The sequence below is a fragment of the Gadus morhua genome, chromosome 21 (genome assembly GCF_902167405.1).
Source record: "Gadus morhua chromosome 21, gadMor3.0, whole genome shotgun sequence".
NCBI classification, from domain to species: Eukaryota; Metazoa; Chordata; class Actinopteri; order Gadiformes; family Gadidae; genus Gadus; species Gadus morhua.
In genome coordinates this window covers 3,594,421-3,616,316 of record NC_044068.1, presented here as the reverse complement: position 1 = coordinate 3,616,316, position 21,896 = coordinate 3,594,421, and the positions used below count along the sequence as shown (strand labels likewise).

General features: G+C 45.5%; 2 protein-coding genes and 1 non-coding gene across 6 annotated transcripts in view; all 3 read right to left on the bottom strand.

The window, feature by feature from the left end:
- The window catches only part of rps6kc1 (ribosomal protein S6 kinase polypeptide 1), a 34,585-nt gene extending 27,752 nt beyond the window's left edge, over positions 1-6,833 (bottom strand). The window contains exons 1-9 of one of the 4 annotated variants that reach the window (XM_030345413.1): positions 6,601-6,831; positions 4,620-4,655; positions 3,323-3,443; positions 2,493-2,608; positions 2,038-2,131; positions 1,874-1,927; positions 1,067-1,319; positions 875-1,032; positions 1-56 (exon numbers count right to left, since the gene is read on the bottom strand). The exon at positions 1-56 is cut by the window's left edge and continues 69 nt beyond it. In XM_030345413.1, the coding sequence (XP_030201273.1) occupies positions 1-56; positions 875-1,032; positions 1,067-1,319; positions 1,874-1,927; positions 2,038-2,131; positions 2,493-2,608; positions 3,323-3,443; positions 4,620-4,655; positions 6,601-6,702 (990 nt within the window). In that variant the 5' untranslated portion in view covers positions 6,703-6,831. Of the gene's footprint in view, positions 57-874; positions 1,320-1,873; positions 1,928-2,037; positions 2,132-2,492; positions 2,609-3,322; positions 3,444-4,619; positions 4,656-6,600 lie in introns of all 4 variants that reach the window. The other 3 variants (XR_003974319.1, XM_030345410.1, XM_030345411.1) reach the window with 3 other exon arrangements.
- Positions 6,834-6,930: 97 nt separating this feature from the next.
- moxd1l (monooxygenase, DBH-like 1, like) lies at positions 6,931-13,692 on the bottom strand. Its single transcript, XM_030345414.1, has 13 exons — positions 13,342-13,692; positions 13,056-13,202; positions 11,786-11,938; positions 11,598-11,681; positions 11,074-11,229; positions 10,363-10,465; positions 10,077-10,243; positions 9,456-9,547; positions 8,943-9,039; positions 8,750-8,809; positions 8,374-8,480; positions 8,203-8,302; positions 6,931-7,610 (listed from the first exon to the last, which is right to left on the bottom strand). The coding sequence occupies exons 1-13, from the start codon at positions 13,627-13,629 to the stop codon at positions 7,446-7,448; spliced, it is 1,719 nt and encodes a 572-aa protein (XP_030201274.1). The 5' UTR covers positions 13,630-13,692; the 3' UTR covers positions 6,931-7,445.
- Positions 13,693-20,076: 6,384 nt separating this feature from the next.
- On the bottom strand, positions 20,077-20,267 carry LOC115534922 (U2 spliceosomal RNA). The gene has a single exon (XR_003974387.1). It is a non-coding gene; the product is annotated as a U2 spliceosomal RNA (small nuclear RNA).
- Between the last annotated feature and the right edge of the window lie 1,629 nt (positions 20,268-21,896).

Genomic DNA, 21,896 nt, shown 5'->3' with positions numbered 1-21,896 from the left:
CAGATACTCAGCCGTTCTCTTCTTCACGGCCTCGCGCCGTGTTGGGCTGGGCTCGCCTGAGAGGGGGGAGGAGAGGAGGGGGAGAGGGGGTGAGGGAAGGGAGGGAGGACCAGTCATAGCGTTGATTGGAAAGAGATAAACAATAATTGAGGAAGAGGAGAAAGAGAAAGTGAACATGGCCCATCAAACAGGAACATAGTTCTTATGTAGATGAGTAATGACTCAGCCATGACATCCTGCTAGAAAAAACTTTTAATGACACTTTAAAGCTACGGTTGGTCATTTTATTTGTAGAATCATTTTTTGTCCTATTTGTTGACAGCATTCCAAAAAATAAACCCTCTGGCAAAAAAATGATGACGTAGTATTTGTCAGTGTCACAGGCCTGTACTAAGAACGTCCAGTCGACCTCGGCCTGAATGCACTAATTGGACGGCCTACCTGTGTCTGCCTGTCTGTCTGTCGATCTAACTACCCGACTAGCTGCCCGCCCTCTGCCCGGTAACTCAGTGCGCGCGACCGGGGTCTTCCCCAGGTCTAAGCGGACATATTGCTAAAGCTAGCGGGCTAGTCGTGTGTTTTGAATTGTGGCGGCAGGACTGAAGAGAGAGGGGTGGAATGTTTTCCAGTTGGCTACTTTCTAAACCTACCCAACTCGGGTTGGCCTCTCCAAATTGCATACCCAAGCTTTTATGCTTTGTCTCTGCTTGACCCCATCTGGATTCAAGGCCAAAAACTGTCGTTTATTGGGCTGCAATCATCCGCCAAAAAACGACCAGGGACTGCAGTCATCATTTCAAGTCCCTGCAATTAATTCTCAAGTGTCCACACAAAATCGTTCTCCCCCCCCCCCCCCTCCCCTCTCCGGCCGTACCTTGCACCCCTTGCAGGAGCAGGTCCACCCCACTGCGGTAGTAGGAGAAGGCGGCCTGGTAGTCGCGCTCCGCCTCCCGCCGCAGCGCCTGCTGGATGTGCTCCCCGGCCCGGTCCAGGTAGTCGGGCTTGGCGTCCTCGGCACTGCCGCCGGCCGCCCTCCGCAGAGCGCCGGAGAACAGCAGCGACCGACCGACGGGGCGGCTGGCCTCCTGGCCCGCTCGGGGGGTTAAGGGGCCTGGCGTCGGGGCGGGGGGGGGGCGGGCTGTGGCGAGCGTGAAGGGGCGGGAGGCGGCGGAGGAAGGGGCTGCAGCTTCCGCTAGAGTTGGGGGCTCCCCTCGGTGGTTGGTTTGGGGAGGTGCGGCCCGAGGCCATGCCATCGTCGAGCTCGCCCAGGGAGTCGGTGTCGGCGACCAGGGAGGTCAGGTCGCTCTCGCTGGTGGGGCCTGGGGGTCAGAGGTGAAGAGCGTCCGAGCAAAGACGTCACAGCATTCAATGGGATTTATTGAATGCTGCCGGGAACGGAATATCAACAAATCGGACAAGTTTTTTTTCTAAATAAAATGATCCAGCGTTGCTTTGAAGTATTTAAGAATTTTTAGCAGGACGTCCTCGATTATTGATTATCTCTATCCAAGCCTATGACCCTTGTTCTTCCCCCTCACACCCTCCCTCCCTCACACCCTCCCTCTCTCCCTCACACCCTTCCTCTCTCCCTCCCTCCCACCCTTCCTCTCTCCCTCCCTCCCACCCTTCCTCTCTCCCTCCCTCCCCTCCCACCCTTCCTCTCTCCCTCACACCCTCCCTCTCTCCCTCACACCCTCCCTCCTTCCTCTCTCCCTCCCTCCCTTCTTCCCCTCTCCCTCACACCCTCCCTCCTTCCTCTCTCCCTCCTTCCTCTCTCCCTCCCTCCCTCCTTCCTCTCTCCCTCCCTCCCTTCTTCCCACCCTCCCTCCTTCCCTGCGTCAAAATAGGTAGACGGGCAGGAAGAGGCACGTACCTCCATACTCAGACGTGAAGGTCCAATCGTCTGCTCCGCTGAGATCCCGGTTGACTGTGGAAGGGGACGAAGGGACTCAGTTTTGAAATGCATACTATACAAATAAAATGAAATCGAATACACCAAGACGGACTGGCAAGCAGGCGTGTGTGTTGCAAACGTACCTTCGGAACTACAGTCTGATAGGCTGTCGGCCAGGAAGTCAGAGAAAGGTTCCGCCGGTCCGATGAGCTCGGAACCGTCGTGCACGTCCCCCCCCTGGACAACATTCAGCGGCGTTCAGGTTGGTGGGTAAATATTACAAAAGTGTGTGTGCATAGGATAAATTATCTCTGTGTGTGCGTGTGAGTGTGTGTATGTGTATGTGAGTGAGTGAGTGAGAGTGAGTGAGCATGTGGGTGTGAGAGCGCAGGGGGAGATAGAGAGAGTGAGTGAGTGCGGAGGGGGAGCGAGAATGAGTGTTTCTGTGTGTGTGTTTCTGTGTGTGTGTGTGTGTGTGTGTGTGTGTGTGTGTGTGTGTGTGTGTGTGTGTGTGTGTGTGTGTGTGTGTGTGTGTGTGTGTGTGTGTGTGTGTGTGTGAGTGGAAGGCGAGAGAGAGAGAACGAGTATGTGTGTGTACCTTGAAGAAGTCCTGGATGTGCTGACTGCTATACAGAGCGGGGATGTTGGCGGAGAACTGCAGGAGATCCTCTGAGCACTGCCTCCTGGTCTCAATCACAGACTCATCAAAGCGACCTCCACACAAGACGCAAGAGAAAGCACACACACACATATACATATATATACAAAGCGAACACAACATCCAGGCCAGACACAAAGCCTATACAGCAGGGGTTCTCAACCTGTGGGTTGGGTCCCCACTTGGGTTCCCCTGATATGCATATTGGGGTCGCAAGAGATTGCTGACGTAAGCTATAGTTATTAATGATCCATTTTAGCAAACATCTTTTCGTCAAAGCTCTCATAAACGTCCTGTACATTCAAACTGGATACCTAACGATTCATAGCAACAAGCAAACAACTACTAATCACTTATTGTGTGGTAAAGCAACGTCCACCGGGACGCTGATGTTACACGCAGGTGTTGATTGGCTTTATTAATGTAGAAGCAGATACACAAAGGTTCAAGTTGGGGTCGCAAACATTTTCAGAGCTAGAAATGGGGTCATTGGCTGCGAAAGCTTGGGAACCACTGCTATACAGCACTTTTACAAACAACCTCTATCAAACCGCCTCTAGGTGGCGGTGTTCTGGAAACAGTCAATAAGTCAAGAATGCCTCTGAGGTAACTATCGAGCAGTAACAAGAAGGCGTTTCCAGAGAACATCAACACAGTTAAGAGACTGCAGAACATGAATGCCTCAGCTCAGCGGTAAATGCTAAGTGCGCTGGGCTTGTAATGGGATGTGATGTTTGTACGGTACGCCTGAATCCATGCACGTCTCTTACCAAAGACTTTGGCCTTGGCAAAGGGAGGAAAGAGCTCGGATTGGCTACACAGGCTCTTGTGGAGCTGCCAGAGGTTCTGATGAAGCGTCCGAAAATCACTATACCTCTTCGATACTGTTATCTACAGAGAGAGTGAGAGATTGAGATTGAGTGAGAGAGTGAGAGAGTGAGAGAGTGAGAGAGTGAGAGAGAGACGGACATGGAGAGAGAGAAGCAAAATTAATAAGGAGGCATAACTTTATGATGAAAAAACACACACACACACACACACACCCAAAATAACAAATCATCAGCCATCAGTCCCTCATATGGATGAATATCAGGCAATGAAACAGGGACGCCTTGTCACACATCCAATAACCTCAGTTGAAGACGAAACACTGCACCAACAATGCCAAGAAAGCATTTTTGAGCTCAAGTCGAGCCAAACCCAGGGAATTTGAGCTGAAAACATCAACCTTGTTCTGGCAACTTTGAAGCCAGGATGAAAGAAACAAGTACAGCTCAGAAGGCTTAGGCCCCGTTCACACGAAGCCGATTTCATGGCGAAACCGCAAAGGTCTTGTACGGTACACACGAAGCCGGCGAATCCGCTGACTGAAACCGCAAACTTCTGAAACCACCCTCGGAGGTGGTTTCAAATCTACCCGGTTTCGTTTTGGATTCGTGTGTACGCCTGAAACCGACTGAAACCGCAAACCATGACGTCATCGCCCCACCCCTCGACCTCCTAGCCAATGGCTCTTAAGCCCGCGGAGTCTCAGAAATCACATGCGAGCATGCGCATAAGGGCAGCCTTTATGCGCATGCTCGCCTCTTCTTCTTATTTCATTTCTTCTGGATTTCTGTACCAGAAGAGGCGCCCCTTATGGGCCTGGAATGTGTACTACAGCGTTTCTACAGATCTACCCGGTTTCGCTTGGCTTCGTCTTTACGGAGATACTTCGAAACCGGATAGATCGAAACCGTAACGGTTTCGCCCGTTTCGGCTTCGTGTGAACAGGGCCTTTGTGTGGGTGATGCTTGTGTGTGTGTCTTCACGTCGTCACTCGGACTCCCACACGTGCAAGCACACTCACATATTAATGGAGATCATGCTCTCTGTATTACAGGAAGCCCAGCCCAAGTGTGTGTGTGTGTGTGTGTGTGTGTGTGTGTGTGTGTGTGTGTTTTTAATGCACATCCATTTTCTCTAAATTAAGCTACTACCCCCATTCAGTGCGACATTAGCTTGCCTGATAACCCAACCACTTCCCCATCAACTCAAACAAACAACACGAAGGACTGGTGGTCTTACCTCCTGAACATCTTCCGGGCTCTTTCTGGAGATAATCTGGAGATACGGAGAAAGGAGTCAGCAGAATGCAAGCAATTCCTTCCCAAATCCACTGTTTCTGATTGTCTGTACAGGTAGGAGAAGGTAGCAAGGAGAAGGCAGCGAGGAGAAGGCAGCGAGGAGAAGGCAGCGAGGAGAAGGCAGCGAGGAGAGGACAGCGAGGAGAGGACAGCGAGGAGAGGACAGCGATGTCGCTGAGCCCGTCTCGAAGAGTTCCTGCTTGGTGTGGAGGACGAGAGCGTAGCACGAGGCCCCGACACGGCTTCACGCCCGGACAATGACCGCACTATAGAGCGAGTGGAGGAGGTCCTGAGTGTTACAGAGAGACGTCTCCATTCCATTCATAACACACGACCACCATGTGAGTACCCCATGCTATGTAAATACTACTGAGGTGTCATGTCAACATTAAACTTGTAATGTTTTTTTAGTGGATACATCACTACATAAGATAATATATTGTGATCGAAATGAGCAGTTCAGCGATTTATTTTAACAAAATATTGAACAATTAAAAGCACTGAATTGGTTGAGGGCTGAATGGCTACTGGTTATATGCACCAAAGTGAATTTGGTGTTAAATCTGATGCTTGGATAGATTGTTTGTTATTTAATTTTTCTACTTGGGTTAAAGAGTCAATAGTAAGTGTTTTGAATGACAACTAGGCAAATACCATAACGAAGTGTAAAGGGGAAGCGAAAATCCGATTGAGAGAGAGAGAGAGAGAGAGAGAGAGAGAGAGAGAGAGAGAGAGAGAGAGAGAGAGAGAGAGAGAGAGATAGAGAATCCTTGACCAGATACAGACTCAGCGAACACAGCTTGGCCATCGAGAAGGGACGCAACAGACAGACCTGGCTCCCAAGAGAAGACAGACTGTGCTCCCACTGCACACACAACCAACTAGAGACAGAACTGCACTTCCTGACTTCCTGCCAGTCATACGAAGACATCAGGAATACACACTTCCCACAGATTACAAAGTCATGCAAGGACTTCAAAGACACTCCAGATGCTCACAAACTGCCATACCTGTTGGGAGAAATACAACAATGTGCGAACGCAGCAGATTCGTCACCGGTTGTGATGAGAGAAGGACCTCAAACTCCCAATAGACTCATCCCCCTGGACTCACTCTCACAATAATTGCACTAATCCTCCGTAATGTAAATACTGTGTATTTAGAGTGGATCTTTAATTTATCTGTTTATACGAGATACTGTAATTTTTGTCATTTTTATAATATCGCACATTTTACTTTTTAAAGTACTTTTATAGTATAACATTTGATGTGTATAGATATTTTGTATTTAAAGGTTTATACTTACAATATATACTTAACCTTTTTACTTTTTATTTCATTGTTCACCTGCTTTGGCAATGCAAATGTATAGATCCAATGAAGCTTTTTCGAAGAGAGAGAGAGAGAGACAGAGAGAGAGAGAGAGAGAGAGAGAGAGAGAGAGAGAGAGAGAGAGAGAGAGAGAGAGAGAGAGAGAGAGGCAGAGGAAGGCAAAGAGAGCTACGTGCGTTTGTTTCAAGAACATTTCCAGATGTGACCCTCTGCCAAACCCTCCTGACCAGCTGTCAGCCCGGCTGAAGCCCCTATTGACCCACAGACAGCCTAACCCTGGGCTTAACCACAGCAGATAGAACCCAAAGACAGCCTAACCACGGAAGATAGCCGTGAGGCAGCTAGGACCCTGGATGGTGGTCTGCTGCTACCCCAGCAGTAGTAGCTCGTCGGCTAGCCATCTAAACAAATCACGACATCCATGTCTGCCTTGTTCCTGTGCAACGCTGGCCAGGTTAACAGCTTGGACGGTTCAAACGGGCATGGCTTAATCTGCGTTACCCGTGTCTAAAATCAAAACAATGGAACTTGAAGGAGCAGCACACAAACCAACAGCAGCGTTAGCTTGTCTCAGCCCATCTTTGACTTACCCTCGCCGTGACTTTGTAGACAGTGTAACCTTTGGGATGCTTGGTGGGGTCTGTGACAGTGTAAAACCGAGCAAACTCTCCCCTTTCTCGCTGTGAGATCATTCTGATTGTAGCCACATCGCCAAAACAACTAGCCTGCTAACCAGCTAGCTCCTACGCGTTCATTCACCGTCAAAGCGAGAAGTGCCGCGGGTGCCGAGCTGGACGTGGGTGGGCGGAGTCAGGGCCATTCAAGCTCCGTGGCCCCGCCCCTTCACACAGTATATTCTGAAGCGTTCAAGAGACCCCCTATCCTCTGTGTAACAGCTCAACAAATTGGAAACACAACCATCACAGGAAACGTTTTATTCTTACAAGGTTGGGTCAATCCACTGTTTCCGTCCGATGTGTGCACAAAATTTGTAACAACAATAATATTTGGTTAAATGATTGACTGATTAGTTTGATTGTGATTTTTTTTGGGATGCATTGTATATTGTACTAATCACATCCCAACTGACATGAATTAAAAAATAATCTATCCAAAAGTGGCCAATAATTCAACCATTTAAAATATAGCATAGAAGTACCTGCTCTCATATTCAAATAATTAATAGGACTAAATATGATATATGGTAAGATTACAACCCATTTTTGGCTTATAAAAGACAACGTCAACTATGTTAAACGAGGAATACAAGTTCATTAATCAAGGTAATCAACCAAGAAAAGGGAGCGAAGCTTATATACATGAATGACTGATTCAAAGTAGATTTGGCTAAACACGCACAATCAACATAATAATAACGTTGTCCGGGTCGTTCTACATCCGCTATGGTGGTTCGAGCCCTCGCCTGCTGGCTCCATCACACTTCGCTCCAGAGCAGAAGGAGCAGCAGCGCACTTCCTCCGATGATTTCGCTGCAGGAACAGCGCCCTCCCTTGGAGGGAGATTGTAGGTTCCGACAGGTGACGGTAGGGGTCGCATTCATGGTCATCACAGTGGCTTCCAAGTGCATAGAGGGCTGACCCTGTCGAAAGTACCGCACGCACGGAAAACACAAAGCTATGCTGTCAGGGCTGCGTGGGGAGATGCAGACGGTTTAACGGATATTATGGGATATTGTTCCATGGATTTGAAATGCTCGCCACCTTATTTATATAATAAATTAATACGTCTATCCACCATTGAGAAAGGCTGCATTTAATTGTATTGACAGGAAGGAAGAATTCCCAGAACTAATCTCAGAAGAGATGCCCTGATTGATTTGAAATTATTCTTATACATCAATCGTAAATATAATAAAGATATATAATATATAATATATATATATATATAATATAATATAATAGAGAGGCAGGTGCAGTGTACTCAAAGCAGATATTCTCACAATGCATTTCAGGTACTAATAGCTGGCGATGAATGAATAGCTTTTAAATCTTTGAAAAGCTATTAATTAACGGTTACACCATGATGGTATACTGCTCAAAAATTAATTTGGGATGGATGGGCATCTGAACTAGTTGATCAGATTATCATCCCGATTCATGGTGAAAATGAGGGAACATCTGAATTAAAAATGATATTACACATGAAAGGTCATGGTCGACGCTTACACTTACCTCATTTCTTGAAACGATCTGATATTGTGGACTTGAGCTCAGTTGGTTTTCATAGGTGATAATATCTTCCTGATCTGCCGGTTGGAGCTCATTGGGAACGCTACAGCAAAGACACATTTTAGGAATTGGTAGGCCTATTTAAATATGTGTATATGTGCGTAACGTTCCTACCTCTCTATATTTCGCTGGTCTGGAGTGCTCCAACACGAGTTGATTGGGATTTCAGGATAGTAGAGCAGGAAAGCCAGGCACATTTCATCCATTGTACCAAGTCCCATCTACCAAGGAAAACAAGGACGTCAGACTAACAAACCACAAGTCATTGTTGTACATTAATGAGAAGACGCATGATTATATTAAAATATATATGTATATATTATTGTTTTATATTCTCTAGAGCAGGTGATTTTTAAACCAACGGCATTCGTTGAAACCGTTTGGCACTGCCCAGAAGGGCGGAGTAGCCTACTAACTTTGTGGCGAAGAGGAAGAACAAACTTAAAAACGTCAAATGAAAAGCCTCGTTCACGTGTCACACTTTACCCACATGGGTGTATCCACTGCGGTTGGTAGTCATGTAGTTGCACTCCACCAAAATGGTATCGTTCTTTGAGAGAAAAAGTAACAGGTTAAGAGCATCCCAAACCATAACGGATATCACACTACAACAATGTATGATTTGTAATCCGAGAGCAGGGAAAAAAACTCCCAACATATAAAAAGCAACGACAGATGCTTACCGGTTTGATGGTCTTGATGCTGCCAACGCTGATCACCTCCTGCATCGCAAAATCGTAGTTCTCATCCAAGGCCAGGAAGTCCACCTGCTGCCCGTCTCTATTCAAATCAAGAGGAACCGAGACATGAGTCAGCGACTTGGATCCCAGCATGTGCTGAGGTTCAAGGAGAGTCCTCGTATTTTTAATGTTGCTCATTTCCAGTCTTAGTAATATTCTCAATATTATTATATTACTTAGTAATATTATAAATATTACTGAGTGGAATAGCAATATTGATTCAATTAAGTTAAATTTAAATTCAATTGAATGCAATTTCAATTCAATATAATGTAATATAATTTATAATTTATTTATAATTATATTTCCATTCAATATAAATTACATTTAATTTACATTTAAATTAAATCGAATCAAATTTAATTACAAGGTCTTCCTAGCTTTACAAGGTTTATAAAGATGTATTACAACACGTTATAATTGCTAATCCATCCGGCAACACCCACATGTCCTCACCTGAATAAGCCAGCTCGGATTTTCCTTCCAGCCAAGTGAGTGTGTAAAAGCAAGGCAAACACTTTAAGGTCCGGTACTGGATCTTCCATGAGCTGGAAGTGGAGAGCAGTACATGAAACACAAAGATCCAACACGGGCAGACCCTGGTTCACACCTCATGTGTGGTTGTATCCTCAATAAACATGAATGTCCTTTCACTTAAAAAGTACTTTGCATTGTGTAGCACCTTATCCTAGCTATCTTTGTTGTGTTCTGGGAATGGGTTAACCTAACAATTGTAGGTGTTAGCACCTAGTTCTATGTACATCCTTACTGTACCAACAGTGATATATTGTTTCTCTTCTTCTAACAAATGTACTTATTGTAAATCGCTTTGGATAAGCCAGGGGTTAGTTCAGGTGGCAGAGTAACCGGACGGTTCCTTGTTCGATCCTGGTGGTCGACGTGTCCCTGAGCAAGACACCCAACCCAGACTACTTCCAGCAAGCTGGCTGTCGCCCTGCATGACCGAGTCCGCCGTCGGTGTGTGAATGAACCGCTGTGAGTGGCTTTGGATAAAAACGTCTGCTAAACGCCCTAAAAGTAAAATGAAAGCCCAATGCTTTTCGATCGATTGCATACCTCTGAAAACAGAGATGTGTTACACGTCCCGTACGTGTGGAACTGTGTGGCACCGGGGGGGATTCTGTAATCATGTGAAGGCACCACTCCGGTGGTGAGGGTTCCTACGTTGTACCTCCTCAGGTTAGATGTATGGCGTATCCTCAGGCCTGAACTATCCTGCCTTCCTGTGGGCCAAAAGAGAACACGTTGTCACGTCAATCTCTGCAAAGATACATGCAACCTCTGTCGATATGGTTGTGAAAGTGTATCAACTTTAACGTAAAGAGAGCATGAGAATCTTCACCTGCTATGGTGGCCGGGTTATTGTAATGGGTTTCCAGCCTGTACAGTGTGTCCTTGTTAGGGCCTCCGATGGGAATGCCCGCATCTGCTGGAAGCTCATACGCCTGAAACAGAGAAACTATAAAGTTGAACAAAGCTACAAATGTACAAGTTTCAAATTAAGCAGCAGTGGCAGGTTGGAGGTGGCTCAGGAGGTAAAGTGGGTGAATGGTAATCAGAAGGTTGCTAGTTCAACCCTCCATGTGTCGAGGTGTCTCTGAGCAAGACGCCTCACCCTGTGGTTGCCGTCTGTGTGTGAATGAATGGTTGTACGTTGCTTTGGATAAAAGAGTCAGCAATGTCCCCTTAATATAAATGATCGACGGCGAGTCTCACAACACAACCGTCAGCTAATGCAACACCTTGTTCACACTACCTCCGCCAATCGACGGATCTAATTGACTTTGCATTGCATAGGCATTGTGGGTCCGTCCGTCCCGTCGGCTCCGTGGCGTTCAGGCAGCGACGGATCCGTCGGCCAATCAGTTATGCAAATATAAGCACGGACACTGTCCAACGAAATTGCCTTTGTGATACAACCCGGAAAAACACATGGATACGTCAAAAAGCCCCCTTCCGTCGACGGACGCATGTGTGGTGTGAACAAGGCGTGGCTCGAGAGCGGAACGGAGCCGGCGGAGACGGAAGTGAACGCTGCGGTGTCCGGACTCACCCCGGCGCCGACGCCCCAGACGGCCATCACTTTGATGCAGTTGTCGGCCTTGTTCCCGGCGTAGCAGGGGCCGTCGTAGTCGTCCGTCACGTGGAGAGGACAGCCGTAGAGGATCATGTGGTGAACCATATCCAGGTTGTCAATGCGAGGCTCAATCTGGGCGGGAGGAGGTGGAGTTCAGAAGAGAGAGTATGGAAGACGGATGGCGCAACACCACGAATGCCGTGAGTGTGGTCGTTGGTTTTGTTTGAGGTTGTTGACACCGTTTGTGACAGCGGTAGACCACTTAGCGGCTGCATGATGTGGTTTTATGAACTACTAGACCATGTCACCTCAACGAACACCGACGAGTAACCGACCAATGCCCCACCCATATATCGGTTGGCCGATTTTATCGGCCGATATTGGCCGATATAAGATACATCGGTATCCAGTATAAAGTCCAGCTTCGGTCTAGCTCTATAACGGACAATCCCAACGTTGTCTGTGAATGTGCTACACTCGACTACAACAAGAAATATTACCCGATACACGTGTTGGGTCACATCGAACCGTGGCATCTTCATGACCCTGCAGTGATAGTAGGTGATATTGGCAGGGATGGTGATCTGCAAAGGAAGCCCCGATTCAGTTCCGAACAAGCCAGGATAGCAAATATACATTGTAGTATTGTATTATTTGGAATCCCGGAGCATTGTAAAAAGTTACTCACATTGTCAATTTTGAAATCAAAATGCTCTCCTTCCTGGGACCTGTCTCTGGTTATGTATCTGAGAAGATTAACCTCTTTAGTCCCCCTGTTGAAACCGTGGTACTTAATTTCATCCGTCTGTCCATAGGCGTAGATCAGCTTGATGGGCACTGCCTGCAAGAGATGTGGAACATTTGAAAAAGGGATTTTCTTTTTCATACAAGGCACACTTCATGCTAGTCTTCACTCGTTTACTTAATTTTTTTTATTTTCAGCGCCACCTGGCCTACTAATATGATCTAGATTTTTGCTGGGAAGAGACCCGGAAAGAATCTGCCATGTCATGCAGTCTGGCACTTCTTTGGTTTATCCGGAGAAACACAGGTTCATTGGAATAACTGAAAGCAAATATGGGCCTATTTATTTATTCCCTGAAGACGTATCCGTATCCTTTTACAAAAGTAGGTTTGTATTGCATGCGGGCACATTGTTTCCCCCAGTAATTGTCTTAGTCAAGCTGGTCAAGGAGCGGGGGGGAGCTTTATGGCACGACCATTGTTCTGAACAGTATTACCAATGCATTATTGATCTTTTTTTTTTACACCGGATGGAAGTATGTTTTCTTTCCCTACGAGAGTTTTCTACTTTGTTAATGCATAATAATTAAAAAAAGAAAAAAAAGAAAAATATATATATATATATTTTTTTTTTATATACATTGGTAGTCAAGGCGGGGCCTATTGTTGTCAAGGCCTTAACAACACAGTGCTGGGGGAAACACTGGGGCGGTTCTTTATATTGTTCGTATAGCGGGATGCCCAGGGATACGAAAGCTGAAGAACAAAACAGAACGCCAATGGGTGTTCCAAAGAAGAAACCTAACCCTTTGGGAAATCTAAACACAAGATCTCTATAGGCAACAGCTAAAGAATGGCCATAACAAAGGTATGCCATTAGTTACGGACAGTTCGGCTGAAATATGTTGAACACAAAATATTGTATACATATAAATTGTAAAACAAACACCAAATACTATTTATTTTGTGCTTTTCTTTTTAATTTTTAATCTTTTTAATAATTCTATTTGTCACATAATTATAAAAAAAAATCCCTCCTGACCAACTACATATAAAATCAAATTCCTGTGTGTGTATGTGTGTGTGCATACACACACATACACACGTGTATGCATGCAAGCTTGTTTGCGTGCGTGCGTGTGTAACGGAGAAGGCAACACCTTGTTCAACAGTTATCTGAATAACATGGGAGGCATGCACGCGTCATTTCTTACAGTGATGTGGAAGTCCTCCTCGTCACAGGTCTGGATGGCTCTCTGAAACGTCATGGATGTCCTTCCCTCAACCTCCGTCATGGAGTGGAGAAAATAGTCCTGTGTGCTGTCCACCATGGGCAGGACATTACCGGTGGCATGATGATCCTAATGGACAAATAAAATGAAATCAATACAATACATGAAATCCCGCTAATAAAAAACAGAGACTCCTCAAACATTTGAAGACCGCTGAAATTTCGGTGGATGCAAAAGCGTCTCAAACTCTCCAGTAGACGAGGCTTACCTGGAAGTAGATGCCACTAGTCCCAAAACTTCCTATGACCATGTCGGCTCCTCTCATGTTTCCTTTCGGACTGAGGCCGAAGCCGATCCAGCCGCTGGTTTTGATGCTAAGCGTGAAGGTGATGTTTCCCACGACCTCGTCAAAGCCCCATTGTAGCAGCACCAGCTGGTTGCTATCCAGGTACTCCATGAAGGGCAGGTCGACCAATGCCGCGCTGGACCAGGTAGGCCCGGCCGTCAACAGGTACAGGAGAGCCAGCTGAGGCCACATTCTCACACTTCCTTTCATCCCCCTGTCTTTGGACCGACTGAGTCGCACGTCGACAGAGGCTGGTCTGGCCACACATGCATTCACTTGTGGTTGGGGGGCAGGTGTCCTGAGCTCCTCCCCCCCCAAATGGCATTCTGTAAACTTTCATTGTTTGTGACGCCTACACTAGAAGTTCAACACATTACATTTGTTTGGTGCCTGGTGAAGTATAGGATTGGATGAATATCTATATTTAGTTAGAAATATGTGTGATTTGTGTAGCAGATATAAAACGTAATAACCTTTTTTCTCTTTTATTTAAATTACCCTGAATTGGTGATAGCATCACCATAGCAAGTTCCCACCTGATTAAGCATGCATAACTGACCACCGTAGAGCTATCCAGGCAATGACGTTTTGAAGGTCTTGAGCAAATAAATTTAATTAAAACACTAATTTGTAATGCCAGATCAAGGCCTTTGAGACTCAAAGACCTTGTGGTATGGGCTCACAAGTCCACCTCACTTCTTTCCCGGCATCACCGACACCAACTAGTTTCCAGTAGTGGGTTTGGTATGGCGACACATTAGTGCCATAAAGCACTCATGTGATAAAATATGCATTCGGGCGTATTATATTATTCCACACGCGTAGATATTACCTCTGCGCGCGCAAAACAGCCTCACGCGCGCGCAAATTACCTCTGTGCGCGCGCAAATTACCTCTGCGCGCGTGCAAATTACCTCTGCGCGCGCGCAAATTACCTCTGCGCGCGCGTGCAACAGCCTCTCGCGCGCAACAGCCTCTCGCGCGCAACAGCCTCTCGCGCGCAACAGCCTCTCGCGAATGATGTTCTGCTCTCGCGTGCAAATTTAGTTTTGGCACTATGGGGGAGGGAACCAAGGCAGGGCAGGCTTTCCTATGATTGGCCGTTTCTGAAGCGCGATATTTGATTGACAGCCCTCCTCTCATTCAATTCTGAATTGTACAGTAAATGGCTGAAATGATAGTTACGTATTGTAATTCTAGATTATATGAGTACAGGCGCAGCCTTTTAAGTGTCGGCCTCATTGTCCTTTAAATAGCTGAAGAAAAGCTGGTTATTGGGAGCAGAACGTCCGCCGGCGCCCGACTATATCTGCGAAATGCGGACGTCGTTGAGGCACGCCGCACGCGGACGTAATTGAGGCCCACGCTGTTGGTGGGCGGGGATTACAAATTGTTCAGTGCTACGGCTCACGCCTAGGGATAACCCAATAGCGATAGTCTTAAAAGGCTGCGCCTATACTCATAGAATCTAGAGTTACAATACGTAACTATCGTTTCAGCCATTTACCGTACAATTCAGAATTTAATGAGTGGAGGGCTGAGGAGGGCTGTCAATCAAATATCGCGCTTCAGAAACGGCCAATCATAGGAAAGCCCGCCCTGCCTTGGTTCCCTCCCCCATAGTGCCAAACCTAAATTCACGCCCGCGAGCAGAACATAATTCGCGAGAGGCTGAGGCTGTTTTGTGCGACCGAAGTTATTTCCCGCTCTCGCTTGCAACGAGGTAATGCTCTCGAGGAGCTGTTTTCCTCGCTCAGCGAGCAGCGCTCTGAGTGTGCGCGCCCGCAGATAATTTTGCGCGCTCGCAATTAATATCTACGCGTGTGATATGATATAATACGCCCGAATGCATGTTTTATCACATGAGTGCTTTATGGCACTTTTGGCACTTTATGGCACAGCCGTAGTTAGGTGGGCTATTGTTACGACCCGGCTCGAGGGAAGTAACATGAAGTCGACAAACAAGGATTAAATATAAGAAAACCGGGTTTATTGTTACAAAGGTTAATGAGACTGGTGAATGGGAGCAGTGCTGCTGGCCCTGGCTAGAGACCGAGTGAGTGAAGCCTCCCAGGCTTTAAAGGAAACACCAGGTGCCAGGTAACGAGGAGAAGGAGGGGCTGAAGGAGGAGCTCCGGGAGCACTGCAAAACATGGAGCAGATCTGCACATAACACCCCCCCCCCCCCCTTAAAACGGTTGCTCTAGGCAACCGTTAAGTTACACAGATCAAATGTTGACTGGAGGCCTGCAATCCTGGAGGCCTGCAACGGGGAAGACTCACAGGTGGCCCCCATCTGCAAAGACGAAGGCAAGGTAGAGGGTGGGCCCCTTTTGGAAGGTCTGGAAGGTGGAACCCCTCGGGAAGGCAAGGTAGAGGGCGGGCCCCTTCTGGAAGGTTTAGAAGGCGGCACCCCTCTGGAAGTCAAGGTTTTGCTAGCCTTATGCGCTTCTCTTAAACTATCTTTAAGACGTTTATCACCACTGGCAATCTCAATGTCATAATGACTGGCAAGGCTAAGGAGCTGTTCTTTAGTGAGCTGACAAAGCAACTCCTCCGAGGGTGCACTAATAAAGTCATCGAGTGCCGCCATACTAGATAACTTCAGTAACCAAACATAGATAGCAAAATACACCAACCGCTATTACCCAAGGTTTCAACTTAAACCAGTACGCCCAGTACACACCTCATCCAACACTACAGCTTATCAAAAATCCCTTCTACTAAATGATTCTTGAAACCATGATAAGAGGGATAGGCCTAGTAACTCCCATCTAGCTACTAAGTAGCACAAAATATTACCCATACAGAACTCATTACCAAAATGGACCCTGCTGGTAATCAAGACCAAGGCAACAGCAACCTCCGGGAGAATTAGCCCACAAAGTCAAGCTACACACCACACCTGACAAATCCACAAGCTGCACAAAACAAAGCTAGGACCCTGGACGCGTTACCACAACTGCCCTGCTGCATTTCTTCAAGGAAAAGGGTTCCAATCCGGGATATTTTTTAAGAGACTTTATTTGTTATAAAGTATTTCGGTATGGTAAACTAATACTATGGAGCAAAAGGAGAGGAAGCGTGTTGAACACGTGTGAGAGATATAAAGAGTTTTCACGTGGGTGAAATCTCTGGCCTGTTTCCTTCGAATCACCCGCTGGAGGACGTCAAGTGGGCGTGTCCTATGTAGTGGGCGTGGCCGGGGTGACGTAATGGCTTCGGGTTCTTCACCTATTTAAAGGTGCTGCCTTCTGTGGATGGAGCAGCCTTCAATAAGGTCTTGCTCCCCTTGTGGCTATGTATTGTATTTACGGCTTAGATGTTTGGTCCTGCTTCCTAGGGGTTAAGTGAGGGTAATACAACTTGTGTGTTTGAATCTGCTTCCTAGAGGCTATGTGGAGGCAGCTCATGTTCTTAAAATACGTAACAGCCCCAATACAGCAATCACTAACTCAAACAACTTTACAAATCAATCACTGCTGAGCACAGTGAGCAAGCCTCCGAGTGCAAATGATCATCTAAGCAAGCCCCCTGGTATCTGGCTAACTTTAAACTAACCCTAATGGTCTTCTGAGGCGTGCCGGGCTCGAGGCTTCTTTAAAACAAAGCTCAGTTAACTTCAGCCATGTGACCAAGGCCCTGAAATGCTCGCCCCCACCAGAGAACACGTCTCCACCCAGGATTAACCTCAAAAATAAAGAAGGCAAAATAACAAATAGTGTACCGATGGAAGGACAGATTGCTCTGCCCTGCCGGCACACTGCCTAACTAACCAGGGGGATCACTCACAACTTAAAATCATAGCACTCAGATTCAATACTCACCATACTCACCATGAAAAGAAGCTGCTCACAGCCACACACCACCAAAACATACCAAGTTACTCTGTCTAGGGGAAAAATAGAAATAATTAACTCTGCAAAACTCATCCAGATTGATCTTGCAAAAAATAACATATGCAGAGCACTTCCTTGACATTGCAATGCCCCTATCCAATATCGAATACAACCTTGGCGATCCAGAAATGCCGATGGAAGCACCTGCATTTTTTTGCCCATACATTGAATCTGATAGTTAAGGGGGGGTTGAAAAAGCTGTCAGAAACAGTGGATAAGGTCAAACAAATTGCGGACCACTTCCATCGAAGCTCCTTGTCGGCGGAGAAGCTAAGGGCCACTCTGCTTCAAATGGGTCAGCCAGACCTGAAGGTTCTGCAGGATTACCCCACCCGGTGGAACCTTCTTCATGTTGAAGCGTTTTGTGAGACTGAGGGATGCCATCATCACCACCCTGGCTTTGGTGAATCCAGCAGTGACCACCTTGACCCATGATGAGTGGGCGGCCATTGAAGAGGCATGCGAGGTGCTTCAGCCATATGAAGAGGTGACAGTGGAGATCAGTGGAGAAGGGTATGTATTTTATCTATTTATTTAATTTATGTAATTAAATTCATTGGGGAATAATAAATGACATGACATATATGCCACATGGTAATGGCAATACATAGATAAAAGGTCAATAGATAAAAATATGGTCAATAAATAGATATACATACATAGTATTTAAATAAATACATAAATACATGGATAATAAATAGATAAACAAATTCATAAATATTTTATTTAAAACACATTTAAAAAAGGTTCCACATAACAAAGATGACCCACTGTAACTGTGTCCTTTCTGTGTCCTATCTGTAGCTACGTGACTGCCTCCAAAATAATTATTTTGGCACGGGGTCTGCAGAGGGTCATTGCAAACCACCTGAGGACCGGCCGCCTCAAGCAGCCTGTGGTGTCCCTTTTAACCTCACTCGACGCTGAGATGGCCAAGCGTTTCCATAGGATCGAGTTCAACGCCTTGCTGTCTGAATCCTCCATCCTTGACCCCGGATTCAAGAGGAAGACCTCCTCTGATGACCAGGCAGCCACCGAGGCCCTCCAAAGGCTCACAACTGCTGCAGCACAGGCGACCATCTCGAATCCATCCCAGCAGGAAGCTCTGGTGGAAGAAGGAGCTGCGGGGGGACAGGCCACAGAGGAGAGCATGGTCTGGGGTGACTTCGTCGAGCAGGTCTCAGGGCTCATTAGTCACCTTAGTGCAGGTGCGGAAGCGTCCCTCGAGATCCGGTCCTTCCTGCAAGAGGCACTGATCCCTAGGTCCTCCAACCCTCTGACCTGGTGGAAAAGTAGATCGTTGATCTATCCGCGGCTCACTCAGCTGATGCTGGAGAGATTGTCTGTGGTCGCCACGTCAGTGCCATCTGAACGCGTGTTCAGTAAGATGGGGCTGATCATTTCAGAGAGGCGCAGCCGTCTGTCTCCCTCCGAGGCGCAACAAGTCATGTTCCTGAATGCGAACCTGAAGTGAACATTCAGGCTTCTTCAGTTCCCAGAGGTTCTTGGGTTTTGTTTCTGCCATCACTGTTGGTCAAAGGACAAAAATGTTTGTTAAATGGCAATGTTCGGTATTGTTCCCTACGCCTGAGGATGGACACTGGGTTACAGCGCCCCTCACTACCCCCCCCCCCCCCCCCCCCCCGAGGATGGACACTGGGTTATAGCGCCCCTCACAACCCCCCCACCACACCCCTTTCAAGTGTATAATGTAAATAGTTCTCTGCAAACCTATGGTGGCATCATGCCTTCAGTGTGTACATTGTATATAGTTCTCTGCAAACCTATGGTGGCATCATGCCTTCAGTGTGCATATTGTAAATAGTTCTCTGCAAACCTATTGAGGCATCATGCCTTCAGTGTGTATTGAACAACCGCATATAAAAAGGTTGCACATATTATATTGATATTTTATCGTATTTGTCTAAGTGCATACTTGACTCTTGTGTATAATTCCCAATATTATTGATCTATTTGCACTTTTATTCTTGCTGAATTCTACAAGGCAAATAAATTAAGTTACAACTTAGTTCCCCGGCTCCATTCGTCTTTGTAAGGAAATGTTCTATTTTGTCTTTATTATTTTTTCAGAATGCACCAGAATGCTTAGTTTGTATGTGAAAATCACAATAAAATCTACTGGGAAGGATGCCCCCAGAACCCCCTACAGGGGTTTGGTTTACAAACTTTTAGCCCCCCCTAAAATAAAATTCACCAGCCGCCACTGTGTGTGTGAATAATTTTATTATTTATATATTTTGATATTATTAAAACGTTTTTTTTAATCAAATCTATTTAGATCTCAGAATGATTTCATAGTCAAAAAGATGAAAGTAGTAAATAAACCAAGCCTAGGGGTTCTAATTTGCCAAGCACCTGTCCTTTCCGCAGTGCGTTTAGGGTCTGACTGATTTCAAACCAATAAAACTGTATTTGGGGTTGTGTTGACAACTCTTATGTGTAGAAGAAGCGGTTCCAGACTGGTATTAGCGCTACAAATCTGTGGTCGACTGACGTACTGATGTTATGTTAGCTTGAACATCAGATGGTCTAAATAAGGCATAGAATCAATGAAATTAAATCGCCTCTTAACTTTTTTCAATAACTTTTAACCAGTTTCAATGAAAAAGACATGCCAACATTGTCTGAACCAAAACAATTATTTACTCATAATGGCGATAATAAATAAACGATCACTACAATCGTGTTGGAGACTTGTTTTGTGATCCGAAATACATTCATTTATATTAACAGTGAGAGGGGGTGCACCGTTCCTGGAGGTACTGCAATACCAGGTCGATGCGTGGAGTGGACGGAGCAAGCCCCTTTTCCATCTCCCAGTTCCAAAAATCAATTTAATATATGGTCCCCGGGTAGGGGACGTATCAGATATTAAACTGATAAGAACAGATACTACACTTGATCTTAGCCAAAAGGCCGAGAAGCGATACCTACAACTTGTTCGACCTAGAGGACCAATTCCCAGAAATGTCACTCTCATTAGCGGTTTTACGGAGAAAACTTCCTCTAAATACAAATACTGTAATACCACTAAGTATCAACAACAATATATAGCGTGCTACCAAACTATGTTAAACGCACGAGTATGCGGAACCATGTTTCAAAGCAATGCATGGATGGCACTGATGACGTCAGAAGCTCTAAGCCAATCAGGATGTCTGATGAAGCCAAATGCGTTTATTATGAACTATTATAGATATATTATACATTGAATTCCCACTCAACATGATCAGCATGATTTGATGCCATTATAAATGGTTTTGGTTCGGTGAAAGGTAGATCCATGAGAAATTAACTTTTTTTGTATCATTGCTAGATCATTAAACATTTGAGGAGGCCGCCACACTGCCGCCATCTAGTGGTCACTAATGGGTCGACAACTTCAATAAGAAGTATATTTACTATTTGCGCATCAATGAACCAAGTCTAAAATTCAGGGTAAGCCGTGTGCTATGCTTTAATTCCAGAATTCCTGAACCAGGGAAACAATGAACCAATAGCAAATAAAATGCATGAACTGAACAGAAACATCTGAAATCAATAAGGTTCTACACTGATGTAATTCTGATATTGTGTGGAATCGTTGTTTCGCGGTAGGTATGAATCGGAGTGGTAAATGTTCAAAAGGTGGTTTATTCAGAGACACAGGGTGAACGAGGTTGACCTCTGGGAGTGGTTCTTGAAGCATCTCCCGAATACAGATAAAAGTTCAGATTATGTTGGTAATGGGCGGAGTGGTGAAACCACGACGAAAGACTCTAATTAACCCGGATAAACCTGTTCACCATTCTATGTGTAAAGAAGAAGTTATTGAGGACTGATGTTAGCGCTACAAATATGTAGGCCTAGTCCAATGAGGTAGCCTATTTATTCGAGCATGAAAATAGTCTATATAAAGCAGAATATATTCATTTACATTAACTCACATCTTCTTTGATAACTTCTCACCGGTATCAATTTCAAATAAACGGCAACCGTTTACTTGATGCACAATGTTGTTGGTAAAATACATATTTTTACCTAAAAAAATCCAGTCGATTCGCTTGAAAATAAAGACCCAATAATAAAACACACTAGGAAATAAAGTGCCAGTGTTTTGCATAATATTTTGCAAAACGTTTTGCGGATTGAAATGTAATTTGAATTTCGCAACACACGGAGCGTGGCGAAGAGCATTGCAATCACAGGGACCCTATAGCTTTACAATTTGAATCAAGGAACTCAGAAAAATTGACAAAATGTTATATTTTTATTGTTACAACTTAATTGTATTGATGACACTGGCACTTTGCATATTAAAATACACTTTGAATAACATTTACAAATTCAATTGCATAATGTAATGACTTATTGAATTGCAAATCGCATTACCATTTGAATTTTGCAACATGTATGCTTCCATAATAGTACATTGATGTTAGACCGAGTTGATGGTTTGAACGTGTTGTAGCAGAGAATGGCCTGCGAGGGCAGTATGTACATTAGATATTTTATATTTTTACAAAATGGATTATGTGAACAATGCTGAATAACATTCATCATGTAAATTCAATGTAT